A 15558-nucleotide genomic window follows, 5' to 3' on the forward strand; every position below is an offset into this window, starting at 1 on the left:
CTGGTCTCTGGATAGATGAGGCCATGGTTCATGTAGGCAATTAGTCCTGAGTAGTACATTTTTTTAAAAATTCAGATTATGCAGAAAAATATAAAGAAGAACTGTATGCAACTGTCATGCCCCCGTATGAACCTCTGTTAATGTTTGGGAGCACATCTTTTAATTTGTTACAGATTGAATATCATACTTTTAAGACTTCTTTTTGCTTAACAATATAGACAAATTTCTATATCATTATGTAGGGTCGCTATGAGTTGGAATCGACTCGACGGCAGTGGGTTGTGACCCTATAGGACAGAGTAGAACTGCCCCATAGAGTTTCCAAGGAGCGCCTGGTGGATTTGAACTGCCGACCTCTTGGTTAGCAGTCGTAGCACTTAACCACTACGCCACCAGGGTTTCCTTGGTTTGGGTAGGTATTAATAAGTAACTGTTTTTAACAGCTGCGTGTAAATCTAGTATGTGTATACTCCTCGTGTTCTTCATCCATCCACCACTGAGAGATCCTTGGGCCACCTCCTATTTTGGACCATTATTAACATTGTTGAGGTAGAGGCCCCAGGACCTTTGCACTTACTGTGGCATCTGCCCAGAATCCTCCCCTGACCCCAGTAATCCCATGGCTCACTCCCTCATATCATTCAGAGCTTGAGTGCCACTGCTTCAAATTGACCACCAGAAGGCTTTTCTGAAAATAAACCCTATCACATCACTCCCCATGCCTTAACCCACTTTTTTTTCTTTGTAGACTTTTTTTACTATCTTCAATTATATTCTCTATTTGCTTTCTTTTTTGAGTATATATATGACAAAACGTGCCATTTCAGCGTACTCTACACGTACAATGTACAGCTCAGTGACACTCATCACGCTTACCATGTTACACAACCATCACCATTGTCTGTTTGTAAATGTTTTTATTGGCTTTCTAGCCCAGGAGACTACAGGCACCATGTGGGAAAAGACTGTTGTGTTTCACAGATACGGCTGGAAAAGTGCCTGGCACACTGAAGACATCGAATGAATGAATGAACAAACCAAGGAACAAACAAATGAACAAAGAACATCCTCTACGTGCAGCTTTACACATGCAGGCTATTTCCGGGGTAGATTCATAGGCGTGGAATTACTGGGTCAAGGGGCAAGCGTATTTAAAATTGTGATACCTGTTGCCACTTCGCCTCTGGCAAAGTTGTACTAGCTTGCACCCCCACAGGAAAGGAGACAGTCTGTGTCCCCAGCCCCTGCTGGAAATCTCACCGTAACCCACTGCAGATCAGCTCTGAATGTGAAAGGCCATGTGCTTTTCAGGACCGAAGCCCCCAAAATGGTGGTCCCGCTGCCAGGGAGTGTTGCAGAGGCACTGGGGCATAGAGAAGGCCCATCATGACGGCCGTCTCTGCCCACACCCCTCCATGTGGTTATTGTCATCTGCAACTCCCCCCATCAGAGGCACTTGCCAGAAATAGTTGCTATTTTTAAATGTCCTCCCTGTTTTGGGGTAAAGAGTCACTAATTAAGGCCAAGAGAGATTACAGCCAGTGTGATGAAGGCCAGGGCTGTGGTCATGGGAGAATGTAAGCTTTTCTCATCTGTTATAATCTTTTTATTTTGGATTCTCACATTCCTTAATCCATTCATAATCCTTTTGTCAGAGCAGGCTCATATCCTATGTGCCTTTGTACCCAGGGCTGACATGTTACAGGTTTTAAGGATGATGGGTGGTTGGATAAATGAATGGCCGGCTGGACGGATGGTTTGTTGTGTGGGTGTTTAAAGGGACGTGATCCCTCCAGGCATACCTATCTTGTAGGGTCACTAGGAAAGCTCAGTTTGTGATTAGTGTAGAGAAGATTAGAGAGTGGCTAGGATGACCCTCTGGTTGCTGCCAAGTCTGTCATCAACCAGAGCCAGGATGATAATTAGTTCCAAGGTTGCAGCTATTGATTTAACAGCCAAGGAGCCGTAGAACTCATCAGGAAAGCTTGAAGAAACGGGTCTCAGAAGCCATGGGCTAAACTCTCTGAATTCTCTTCTTTCCCTCTCTGTCCAGTAACAACCTGAACATACTTCTGTCATAAAAGAATTGAGCATTATCTTGGACTTTCCCCCAATTGACTGAGTGCTCCTCAAAGGCAAGGGCTCTTTTAATATATTTTTTATTTCCTTGATTCCTCCCATAGTACCTGACATGTAGTATGGGCTAAGTTAATATTGCACGAATCAATGGGTTGATAGTTAGATGGTTGAATGGATGTAGAATGGATGGTTGGTTTTAAGGATGATGAGTGACTGGATGGATGGGTGAGTGAATGATGGGTCTTGTGGATGATAAGCTTTTGGATGCTTTGCTAGATGGGTAGTTGGGTATTTGCTAGATGCTTGGAGGGCTAGGTAGTTGGAATTGAATGGGTGGGTGGATAGATTTATAGATGGATGATGGATGAAAATGTATGACCTTATTGGTCACCTAGTGTCAGCTTCCCAGAGTCCTTAGATGCATGCCGGCCTACCTGCAATGACTAATTTATAAGGTATACCGTTAACTTTTGGACCACTAACTATCAAGCAGAACTGTTATAAAACTTTCCACAGGTCCAGGTGTGGTCATGTAGTGTGTATAAGTGGTTCAGGGCATGAGCTCTAGAATCAGATAGGCCTGGATTTGAATCTTGGCTTAGCTATTTAGAGTATGTGACCCTGAGTGAAGCCCTTGACCCTCTAATCTTGGTTTCCTCATTTGGAAAATGGGGATAAGAGTACTACTTTGCAGGGTTGTTATGAGGATTAAATGAGATAATGAAAGTCAAGGTCTGGTCAGTACTCAATAAAATGTGTCATTAGCAGGTACTGTTATAGCTATTGTACCGAGCCAAAATGTACACTCCTGTAACTTCTTTTCCCCCAAAACCAAAATTGTAGCAGATATTGTTCCAGTGTTGCATATTCATTGGTGCACGAGACTGAAATATTCCTCTTCTCGTGGGACTTATGTTCTAGAGGGGTATTTAGACATTAATTAAACAGGTAAATAGAAAAACAATTTCAGGCAGTGTGCAATGCTGTGCAGAAATGGGAAATAAGATGATGTCAAAGAGACTGGCTTGATAGGTTGGGGGGATGGCCCTTTTTTAAGCTGTGAGCTAATGACAAGAAGATGCAGCCAGACAAAGATCTGAGGAGAGAGTGTTCCAGGTAGCCAGAATAGCCAGTGCAAAGGTCCTGGGGCAGACAGGCATTTGCTCGTAGAGTAGAAAGAAAACCAGGAAGCTGGAGGTTGGGGGGGCTAGACTAAAATCAGGCTCTTAGACTCAAGAAGGCTCTTAGAATCTTCCAGTTTCATGTACAGTAGAAAGAGACCCTCTCTTACCTAGTAAAAAAAAAAAAACTAGTAGTTCCAACAAAAGTCTGGAATTGTGTCTTATTAGCTAATTAGCTTGTTTGAGTTATATATTCATTGGGTTATGATCAGGGTGGAGAGGTCTGTGGAAGCCAGATCACACAGGTCATGGTGACTGAGCAGTGTGATTTGAATGTTGTCCACATTAGTATCATCCTGTCCTTTGGAGCAACATAGATGAAACCTTGCTTGTTTGGCAGCCATTCAGATTTCTGACGACAGCTGACAGACTACTGATCTCTTAATCCCCAGGCTAAACGGTCCCAATTCTCAGCTTTCCCTTGGAGCACCCGAACTTACCTCATTGCTGTTTTGAGTCAATTCTGACTCATAGTGACCCTATTGAACAGAGTACAACTGCCCAATAGGGTTTCCAAGGCTGTAAATCTTTATGGAAGCAGACTACCACATCTTCCTCCCACACAGTGACTGGTGGGTTTGAACCACTGACCTTTAGGTTAGCAGCTGAGTGTTTAATCACTGTGCCGCTGTTCTGGGTTCCCCAATTTAGAACTCATAATCTAGAACGCATAAGAAGTCAAATTAGACCCAAAGGAAATCAGGCTAAGTAAAGCCAGGAGATTTTTAGTTGGAATCAGAATGGGTATTGATGGTTCAGTGGCAGCAGGAGACCACACAGGGTCCTTCAGGCCTGGGCCCTCTCCATTACTCAACACTGCTCTCCTTGGTGTTAGCTTTCCTCTTAGGCAGCCTCTCTCCATGTGGGGCCAAGAAGACTCTTAGACTCTCCCAGTTTCATGTACAACAGGAGGAGACCCTCTCTTACCCAGTAGTTCCAACAAAAGTATGCAATCGTGTCTAACTGGCTAATTAGCTTGTTTGGGTTACATATTCATCTCTGAACAAGTAGCTGTGGTCTGTCAGATGCAGTGTTCTGATTGGCCTAAGCGATAGGACCACCCCTGGAATTGGTAATGGAATCAGATCCTCGTCATCCATATAGACTGAGAATGGAGGAGAGGGTGGTCGCCTCCAAAATATTGAATGCTCTTAGGAAGAAAAGGGAGAATGGATTCTGGGCAGGCCAAAACAATGTGTGTACCTTACCTTTCCCAACTCAGAAGTAACTCTTCCTTTCCTGGATGATGCATAAAGTTAATGTGCTCCATTGCGAACCAAAAAGTGACAGTTTGAGTAGACTCAGGTACCTCAGAAGAAAGGCCTGGCAATCTACATCCAAAAAAATCGGCCACTATGAAGCTTAGTTCCACTCTGGCACACATGGCATCGCCATGAGTCGGAGTCAACTTGACAGCAGCTGGCTAACTGCTCCTTCTGTGGTTCAGAGACATATTTTTGTATCTCTTTGATATGTTTACATGTGTCTCCAGAAGCTTATTGAAGCCCCTTGAGGGTGGAAACCATGTCTTAAGCACCTCAGTGTCCCCCACTCCTGTCGTGCCAGGGCAATGTCAGGGTCAAGGTAGTGCTTATTAAAGTCGAATCAAGTTTCAGAGCCCAGTATGACTACCATGGCCCTCAAATGGTCCCAAAAAAAGAATTATCAGAGAAACTCCCCGATCCACAAAGGAGCACCGAGCCTCACCATCATATCTGCGATCTCTTGGGTTTTCCTCAGGCAAAGCCAACAAGAACGTTCAGTGGGATGAGGACTCGGTGGAGTACATGCCAGCCAACCCGGTCAGAATTGCCTTCGTCCTGGTGGTCCATGGCCGTGCCTCTCGGCAGCTGCAGCGCATGTTCAAGGCCATCTACCACAAAGACCACTTCTACTACATCCACGTGGACAAGGTGAGGAGCCTTCTCCAATCACCCCATGCCGGCCTGTCTCTGCAGGACTGTCTGTCCCTCCCCGAGACCCTCCTTCCATGTCATTAGCACAGTCCCTAGTGCCTCCCTCTAAGGGAAAACTCATCAGCTGAGCAGCTGTCTCTCTTAGGAGCATGTGTGTGAGAGAGAGAAAGTACATGAAAGAGAGAGAAAGAGGCTGTGTTTGTATGAGAGAGAATGTATGTGTGAAAGAGAGAATGTGAGAGTGTGTATGTGTGTGAGAGAGAGAATATGAAAGAGAGAGTATATGTGTGGGAGAGAGAATGTATGTGTGAGAGAGCGTGAAAGAGAATTTATGTGTGAGAGAGCAAAAGAGAGAATCTGTGTATATGTGTATGAGAGAAAATGTGAAAGTGAGTGTGTGTGTGAGAGAGAGAGACTGTGTGTGTGAGAAAGAATGTGAGAGTGTGTGAAAGAGAGAGGTGTGTGTGTGAGAGACTGTGTGTGTGTGAGAAAGAATGTGAGAGTGTGTGTGAGAGAGAGACTGTGAGAGAATGTGTGTGAGAGAATGTGAGACTGTGTGTGAAAGAGAGAGATGTGTGTGAGAGAGAAGGTATGTATGAGAGGGAAAAAAAGTATGTTTATGAGAGAGGGTATGTGAAAGGGAGAGAGGGTATGTGTGTGTGAGAGAGAAAGTGTGTATGCATGTGTGAGAGAAAGCACGCAAAAAAATGTGTGCGTGTGTGTAAAGAGAGGGTGGGTGTGTGAGAAAAAGTGTGTGTATGTGAGAGTGTGTGTGTGTGAGAGGGGGTGTGTGTGTGTGTGTGAGGGAGAGTGTGTGAAAGAGAGGGTTTGTATATGAGAGAAAAAGTGTGTTTGTGTGAGAAAGTGAGAGAGTGTAAAAAAGTGTGTATGTGTTTATGCGTGTGTGGAAGAGAAAGGGTGTGTGTGTGTGTGTGTATGAGAAAGGGTGTGTATTTACATGCATGCGTGTGTGAGAGAGAGAAAGTATGTGTTGGGGCTTCAACGTTTCTGGCTGTGACTTCATGCTTTCTCCATAAATACTGTTTATCTTACCTCTTTTCACCTGACTGGTTCTGGCCCATTGCCCTCTACCTGCCAGTCCCATACATTGCGGGCATGGCAATCCCAGGGTTGGCAAACCTTTTCTGTAAAGTGCCTGACAGTTAATACTTTAAGCTTTGTGGACCATGTGAATTCTGTCATAACTACTCAGTTCTGCTTTTATAGTGTGAAAGCAGCCACAATCTGTAAACAAATGGTGTGGCCATGTTCCAATAAAACTTTATTAACAGAAACCTGTGGTAGATTTGCTGTCCCAGAGATTTCGGTTGATCTACCGACATAATGTGATTGTGTCTTTAGTCAAGAAGGCAAAGGGGATGCATGTTAGGTTCAAATCAGCCCACATCTCAGATCCAAAAGGTTGCTTCTAGCTGGCAAGTGAGGGGGTGGTGGAAGGGCAATGGAGGGGAGGAGAAAACAGGAATTCCACCACCCAATATCCTTACCGGCTTCAGATACAGCAGTATTTCTTAGTTTGTTATCATCAGACCACCCGCAGAGTCCTCAGCACCAGCCCAAGCCTAGTGGACCATTGGCTCAGAGGTGGGGCCAGGAAATCTGTATTTCAAACAGCTAAAGTAACATTTTACAAATATTCAGGATTTGAGTAGCAGTGTTCCAACCAGCAGAGGGACACCCCAGGCCTGAATCAGCTTGTTGAGGCAGTAGCCCCATCAACTATAAGGGGAAAGGGCAGAGAGGGGAGGCAGGGCGAGAAGCAAGTCTTTATTTTCCATGCTGCCGACTGTCTCCCTTTCTCTCCTGGAAAAGCGCTCTAATTACCTGCACCGGCAAGTGCTCCAGTTCGCCAGGCAGTATGCCAACGTCCGTGTCACCCCCTGGAGAATGGCCACCATCTGGGGGGGTGCCAGCCTCCTGTCCACCTATCTGCAGAGCATGAGGGACCTGCTGGAGATGACCGATTGGCCCTGGGACTTCTTCATCAACCTCAGCGCAGCCGACTACCCCATCAGGTAAGGTGCCAGGTACCTCCTGCCAGCCTGGTCTGCGATCCTGCATCCCTCACCCTCTCAGCTCTTAGCTGGACAACTGGAACTCAGAGGCAGGGTGCTTCCTGTCTGGATAGGTGTCTCTGTCCCAGCAAAATGCCAGGGAGGAACCTAGGCACACCCTCCTTAAAATCTCTCAAGAGAGGATTCAGGTTGGGCCAGAGAATCACTTATGCACACATTCATTTATTCATTCATTTGTCCAACAGATGTTTTCTCAAGTACAGCTTTCCAACTCTGTTCTAGGATATGTTGTTGTTTTTGTTGTTGTTAGCTGCCATCACCTCAGCCCTCGATTCATGGTGACCTCATGCACAGTGGAACGAAATGCTATCCAGTAGTGCACCATCTCCATGACTGGTTGCAGATCAAACCATTGTGATACACTGGGTTTTCAATGACTGATTTTCAGAAGTAGATCTCCAGGCCTTTCTTCCTAGTCTGTCTTAGTCTAGAGTCTCTGCTGAAACCTGTTCAGCATCATAGCAACACACAAGCCTCCACTAACAGATGGGTGGTGGCTGTACATGGGGTACATTGGCCAGGAATTCAACCCAGGTCTCCCACACGGAAGGTGAGAATTCTACCGCTGAACCACTGGTGACCCCCTTGTTCTTGGATATACCACTGTATAAAAGAGACCCAAATCCCTACTCTCATGGAGCTGCCATTCAAGCAGGGGAGACAAAGAGGAAACACAGCAAGTAAAATAGTATGTCAGAAAAATGAAGCAGGCAGGGGGCTAAGGTAGGCAAGGGCAGAAGTGGAGGAGGGTTGGAGTTTTAACAAGGTGGCCAGAAGGGTCCTCACTGAGAACCTGGCATTCAAGCAGAGAACGGAAGAAGTGAAGGAGCAAGTCAGGGCCACGGGGAAGTGGTCCAGGCCAAGGGGCTGTGAGTTCTGAGCGCTGAGGTGGGGGCAGGCCTGCTGCATTAAGGGAAGAACAGGGGATCATTGTGGCTGGAACAGAGGAAGTGAGGGCTAGAGCAGTAAGAGGCAAAATATCAGAGATCTCATTGGGGTTCATCATAGAGATTCTAGAATCTGGCTTTTACTCTAGCAAGATGGGATCCACTGGCATGTTTTGAGCAGAGGACGGGTAAAATATGACTTAGGTGTTCAACTGAAAGGCCATAAGAGTGAAAAAGAGAGACCGGGTTGGTTTTGGTCATTCTTTAAGGCAGGCCTCTTGTAACTTGTTTAATATGTTGTTCTTGTTAGTTGGCATCGAGTTGATTCTGACTCCTGGTGACCTAATGTGTGCAGAGTAGAACTGCTCCATAGGTTTTTCAAGGCCATGACCTTTCAGAAGCAGATAGCTAGGCCTTTCTTCCGAGGTACTCCTAAGTGGATTCAAACTGCCAGCCTTTCAGGTAATAGTAGCGTGCCTAACCATTTGTGCCACCCAGGGGCTCTGGGAGGTTGAGTTGCAACAGTCCAGGCAGGATCACAAACAGACATCCATTAGAGGCCCTGGGTGTGTCTGCTTGGCCGTTATCGAGTGTTAACAGATGAATCACTCGTCTACAAGTAAAATTGGGAGATTTCACATAAAACTACAGATCTGTAGCTTCTCTTGAAGCCCAGCCCACTCTGGGCCTACATTCCTGCTTGGTCACATGGCCTGGGGCTGGTGAACCAGCCAGCAGCCCAAGGTGGGAGAAAGAGAAACAGTAGCATTCCCAGGTGCCCCCAGGAAGGTCTGTCCATTTGCACAAACATGGATTTGTGTTTTAAAAATAGACCATAAGCAAAGGAAACCCCTCTGGAGATCTTGTAAGGAAAATGAAAACAAACAAGAGAATATAATACATTGCGCATCAACAAGGTGGCTATCTGCTTTGGCTGGGGCTTCCATCCAATTTGTTGACAAAGGTGGGGATGAAGAGGAGGGGCTTCCTTCCTCTGATGGTCTGATGGCGTGAGGGCCCTGGGTGCGGAATCTCCAGGAGAGCTAGATGAAGGCACTGTGAAAAACAAACAAACAACAGCAAAAACTTTTATTAGGGCAATTTTCAAACATACGCAAGAGGACCAAGAATAATATAATGGACCCCACACGTCTGTCACCCAGTTTCAGCAATGATGGACTCATGGCTGACCTTGTTTTTTCCGTATTCCCACTCTCTTCCCCCTAACCTGGTTTATTTTGAAGCAAATACCGGAGTGGAAACAGCAAAGTTAGACAGTGAGGACTGAATGTTTCAAGAGTAATAGGAGAGAACCAATTCATCTGCATGTTCTGTGGACTCATAACGACTTTATGTATAACAGAATGAAATATTACCTGGTCCTGTGCCACCCTCATAATTGTTGGTATGCTTGAGCCCATTGTTGCAGCCACTGTGTCAATCTGTCTCATTGAGGGCCTTCCTCTTTTTTGCTGACCCTTTACCAAGCATGATGTCCTTCTCCAGTGATTGATCCTCCTGATGACGTGTCCAAAGTAAGTGAGAGGAAGTCTCACCATCTTCGTTTCTAAGGAGCATTTTGGCTGTACTTCCTCCAGGAGTGATTTCTTTGTTCTTCTGACCGTTCGTGGTATACTCAGTAGTCTTTGCCAGTACCACAGTTTGAAGGCGTCAGTTCTTCTTTGGTCTTCCTTTTTCACTGTCCGCTTTAACAGTCATTCTTAATGTCCAGTTTAACAATCATTCTTAATGTTATCAAATATCCAGGTCACATCTTCCCAAGAGTTAATGAGTTTTGAATCAGGATGCAAATAAGGCGCAGGCATGGGAGGCTTCTTTTAAAAGCTGGAAGTGTGCTCTGTCTCCTTCACAAGTGGTCCCTGGTGTCCTTCATTTCTGGGCTTGGTGGCATCTTTTCGTCTTCTCGGAGACCCTGGGGCCTGGAGAGGCTGTGGATGAGGCACACATTCTGGTCAGTTTGGATATAATGCTCCGGACACCCTTGAGCCTGAGAAAAATGAAGGGGGCTAGAAAGATACCTGCTTTCTTTTGTTCACAGGGCTGCAGGGATAAAAGGGAGTGATTCCGAATCACTGAGGGCAGATATTTACTTACAGTGGATTATATGTTCATTCAGACATTCATTCAACAAACTTTTTTTTTTTTTTTGGGTATTTAAAAACAGAAATTTATTTTCTTTCCGTTCAGGAGGCTAGAAGTCTGAATTCAAGGCATCAGCTCTGGGGAAGAGCCTCAGTTCTGGAAGCTAAATGTCAAAATCAGTCACAACTGTGTTGATTCCTTCCTTCTCGGTAGCCCCCTGGGAGTGCCTTGGTTCTTGGCAATCCTCATATGACATCTGTCTTCCCTAGTATTCATTCGGCAAACTTTTATCGAGCAACTAATATGCTAGGCACTATGTAGGCGGTTTAGTGAGCAAAACCAACTCAGACCCTCCGTATGGAGCACATAGTCCAGTGGGGAATCACTCAAGAGAGACAACATGCAAGGCGTGTAAAGAGCTGAAAAGAAAGGAAGATGCTGTGAGTGTGGAAAACAGAAGGGGCATAATCAAGAGCTCAGAAAGGCCTCTGACTGTGCAGCCTGGAGCTGAGACCTGAATGACAAGGAGAGATTGGCAGGGAAAGGAGAGTGAGAAGATCGTTCCAGCCCAGGGTTTCTCAACCTCAGCACTGCTGACACTGGGGACAGGATCATTCCTTGTGATGGGCAGCTGCCCTGTGCGTTGCAGGATGTTCAGCAGCTTCCCTGGCCTCCACTCACTAGATACCAGTAGCATCCCACCCCCACCATCATGATAATCAAAAATGTCTCCAGACATTGCTGAGTGTCTCCTTGGGGGGCCAGAATCACCCCCAGTTGGGAAGCAATGTTCCAGACAAAGTAAACAGCCTGGACAAGGCTTGGGTCAGAGAAGAGCTTGTTACATTTGAGGAATTTAAAAATGGGCAGAGTAAAAGAAACAAGAGAATGAGAAGAGGTGCATTTAGAGAAGAATAGAGCAAGGCTGAGTTCTAAGATCCTCCCGCCATCTTTCATGAAAGGGCTAGAGTTCACGAATGCCCCAGAATGCTGAGTGGTATCTAATCATAGCAGCTAACATGGCAGGTTCTTCTTCAGCCCTCACAGCAGACCTGTTTTATAGATAGGCAGACTAAAGTTCAAAGAGTGACTTGCCTGAGGTCATGAGACTAATACATGGCAGAGCCAGGATTAGAACCAGGTATATCTGGTCCAGTGTTGGTGTTACTTTTTCTTGAAGTTGGCCCCTGGAGAAGTCCGAGGGCTCAAACTGGCAAGAGGCCACAGCAGGAAACAGTCCCATCTGTTGAGCTGGTGCCTGGGCAGTATCGTGGCTGTACCACCTCACAGCCAGGAACTTCTTGAGGGATGGTATACTTGTTGGAGGTAGAAAGGTCATGTGTCATCTGCGAGTCTCAGGAGCCCTGGCCACAGCTCCCCTACTCTTCCCCTCCCAACCTCCAGTGGAGTCCCCAGAGGTCATCTGACATAGGTCAAGAAGCAGCACTAAGCAGAAACCTCTTGAGGGCAGGTAGGTATATCCGGTGTCCTACCTGTGAGAATCACGGCAGGTCGGTAGGTTGTACCCTAGAGGCCCCCATGCTGACTTGCAAGTTGAAGCCATAACCAAAAATCAAACCCATTGCGATCAAGTTGATTCCGACTCATAGTGACCCTATAGGACAGAGTACAACTGCCCCACAGGGTTTCCAAAGAATGGCTGGTGGATTCAAACCGCTGGTTAGCAGCCAAGCTCTTAACCTCTGCACCACCAGTGCTAGTTGAAGCAATAGCCGAGTCTTTCAGCTTCCAAGAGGACTAGTGCTCAGACACTCATTAGACTGCTGAGGGTTCGAACCTGAATTTTGCCACTGAACTAGCAGTGTGACCATCAGCAAGTACATTCAGTCTTTGTGAAGTCGGGATATGATAACAGAAGCTAGCATAGTGTGGGGTCCATGGAAAGCGCTTGATAAACGTAAACTGAGCTACATCCAAGCTGCATCTCCTATCTCTGAGAGGCCCAGAAGTCCTTCCTCAGACCGTGCATCTGTGCTGTTTTGGGGTTCAGAAGAGAGAGTCATCATATTGACAGCTGTGTTAGGTTTAATGACCCAGTTCTGTGTCTGCCGGTCTGTCTCCTCTCCTGCTAGCTCTCACCTCTCTCATTTCCACAGTGCCCCCAGCTCAGCTGCCCACTCCACATTGCCAGCCTCATGGCCAGAGGCACTTGATGCATCAAGCACTACTGGTTCCTTTTGCTGTTGTTTTTGTGAAGTCGCCCCACACAAAAACATATGAATTTTACAGATGAATGGTTTTATCCTGGGCAACTCTGATAGACTTTCACTTCCCCATCTGCTGCTCCATCTGTGGCATCCAAAACTACCACTTCTCCCATCCCAGAAAGATGAGCAAACTTAGAGCTTCTCAAAGGGGTGGGAGTACCCAAGTCAGAAGCTTCTAAGAGGCTCTGAGAACCTGGGGGATAGCCAAGGGTGGAGCCCACCCAAGGTGGCTGCTCTGTCTACTCTGAGCTCTTCTGAGATTTGACGTTGTCGCCCTGTGTTCTATGCCCACCTCTAACTGGAACCGTTCCCGGAGCCAACCCTTCAGACAGGAATTGGACTGGACTATAAGATAGAAAATGATACTGGTGAGGAGTGAGCTTCTGGGCTCAAGTAGACACATGAGACTATGTGGGTAGCTCCTGTCTGGAGGGGAGATGAGAAGGCAGAGGGGGACAGGAGCTGGCTGAATGGACATGGGGAATATAGGCTGGAGAGAAGGCCTGTGCTGTCTTATTGGGGTAGAGCAACTAGGAGTATATAGCAAGGAGTACATAAATTTTTGTATGAGAGACTGATTTGATTTGTAAACTTTCACTTAAAAGCACAATAAAAAAGCAAAAGAGAAGAATATTCCTGTCCATGAAACATGCAAGCCAGGTGTGTTTAAAGAATCCAGGCCTTCTTGCTGTGCTATTGGCGTTACCTCCTGGTCCACATAGACTCTGGTTAGAGCTGTGTTAGGTACATCCAGTATGATGAAAATGGATGCCACCAAATGCTTTATCATCAAAGGACATGGTGGTTTTATATTCAATAGAATCTATTTACTAAAGCAGGGAACTATACTACTATGCTTTAGTTAGATTGGCTGCCAGAAGGGAGGAAGCCAAAAGGGCTCTACTGTCGTGGCTTGGTTTGGTTTCACAGTGAAGAACACAGGGCTAGTACTAAGAGACCCCCACGCTTTCTGTTTTTCCCTAGGCCCTGTGTCCTGGGGCAAATCAGATGTGAAGGAAGGAGGGCTGAGTACGTCCCCAGCCCCTCCCTGTTCTTACATTCTGTGTGTTGTGTGTGCATGTGTGGCTACCGGACAGGGAAAGTGGTGTTGCAATGTTTCAAGCTAAACCCAATGTCTACTACTTCTCTGGGGACCTTGGCAAGAGTCCAGCCCAGCAGTGCTGAACCTTGGGACTGTTTTATCCTGACTGCAGAACCATAGCTCTGCCTTGAGATCCACCTCCATGGCTCCCCAACAGGAAACGCCAGCTGGTGAAGACAGGAAGCAGGTGGTGGGGCTTCTCCTCAGTGTCCCACGGGTGAATGCTGGCATGGGGCTGATGGTGCACTGCTCGACGTACAGCAAGATCCTCCAAACATTTCCTGCACACCTACTGTGTGTCTGCTGGGGGCTTGACACATATGTGGTCTTAATCCTTACCCCCACAAACACAAGTTCCGCTTTGTGTAAGAAGGTTTAAAGAGGTTTAGTATTGAAAGGGACTGGGGGTATTCGTGGTTCAGTGGCAGAATTCTCACCTTCCATGTGGGTCTGATTCCCAGCCAAAAGGATAAATGCTCCCAGAGGGGTTGGTTGTTGCTTTGCCATCTGGCCTGGGAGAAGTGCTAGCTCATCTGAAGGGCCAGCCTCAGCCTATGTCCTCCTGGGGCCCAACAGAAGCTGTCCTAGTCACCCAGGTGTGAGGCAAAGAGGGGCTGACCTGGGCCGGGATGGAGGGGCTCACAGGTGGGAATGTACGTGGGAAAGAGGGCGGCATTGGAACCTACAGGGCCCAATGGGAGCAGCCAGGTAGAGGACACAAGGGTTTTAACCCCTGGTGAGCTGGAGGATGGTGGCACTTTTCAGAGAATGGGAGAAGTGAGAAGAGGAGAGTGATTTGGGTTGGGAAGAAGTTTCCAAAAAATCGTTTGAAAGCTGTGCTCCTGTGTGGAGATGACCTCCTGTAGCTAAAGTCATGGCCTTTGAAGCTCCCAAGGGTTCTAGAACCTTGTACTTCATGTGTTCGTGCTCTTTAAAAAAGAACAAGAAACCATAAGGATCACCTTGTGACATGGATCTCCACAACGGCAAGCCAAGGATCTGTGTGAGACCTGATGCTTGGAAATGTTCTTTGAAATACCAGCATCAGGGCTCCACCCCAGACATGTTGAATGAATATAAATTCCTTGAGGGAGGCAGGAATCTATATATTTTTTATATCTCCCCAGGTGATTCTAATACATAATACGCTGACTCATAGCGACACCATGTGTGCCGGAGTAGAACAGCGCACCACGGTTTTCAGTGGCTGAGTTTTTGGAAATAGATCACCAGGCCTTTCTTCCAAGGTGCCTCTGGGTAGACTTGAACCTCCAGCTTTTCAGTTAGCATCCAAGGGCATTAACTGTTTGCACCACCCAGGGACTCCTTCTAATAATAATAGTGAGAATTAAAGACAGTCCGGTGAGAGAGAGAAAGAGTCATCATCTAATTACAGAAATAAGTAATAATCAGGTAAATACCATGATGAGAAAATATGTTAGCCTTAAAGCTTCATGGAATGTTGTATTTGGGGGCCCAACACACTAGATCTTCGGGTGTGATGATCCCCTGTGCCGGCCACCTTCTCACCATCCAAACCATGTTTGCCCTTTGGATGTTCGAGGCACCCTCTTTCCAGAGACCTAAGAGTCCTGGGATGAAACCACCCCGGAAAACCACACCCACATAATACTGGAGTCTGGAAGGCTGAGCTTGCTCAGGCTGGTATTCTTAGGGGACTGGAAAAACACGCCGGTAATTATACCGTTAACAGTCTTGTTTGCATCCAGTAGCAAAATAAATATTTCCTCAGCCCTGTTATTTTTCAGGCTGACAGAGCACAGTCATACCTTTGCTGAAATTCAGTTTGCTCTGCTCTCGCCTCTGTTGCAGGCTCCCGGGCTACGATGAAGGGCGAACAGCTCTTCACGCTTGCTTTCTTTTCTTTTTTTAAGTAATATTGTGTTTTTGGTGAAGGTTTACACAACAGTTTAGGTTTCCAGTCAACAATTTCTACACAAGTTGT

General features: G+C 46.5%; 1 protein-coding gene across 1 annotated transcript in view; it reads left to right on the forward strand.

The window, feature by feature from the left end:
- The window catches only part of XYLT1 (xylosyltransferase 1), a 377489-nt gene that overhangs the window by 265851 nt on the left and 96080 nt on the right, over positions 1-15558 (forward strand). The window contains exons 4-5 of the mRNA XM_049904388.1: positions 5001-5173; positions 7010-7212. Of these exons, the coding sequence (XP_049760345.1) occupies positions 5001-5173; positions 7010-7212 (376 nt within the window). The remainder of the gene's footprint in view (positions 1-5000; positions 5174-7009; positions 7213-15558) is intronic.

This window comes from Elephas maximus, chromosome 12, assembly GCF_024166365.1.
Source record: "Elephas maximus indicus isolate mEleMax1 chromosome 12, mEleMax1 primary haplotype, whole genome shotgun sequence".
Taxonomy (NCBI): domain Eukaryota; kingdom Metazoa; phylum Chordata; class Mammalia; order Proboscidea; family Elephantidae; genus Elephas; species Elephas maximus.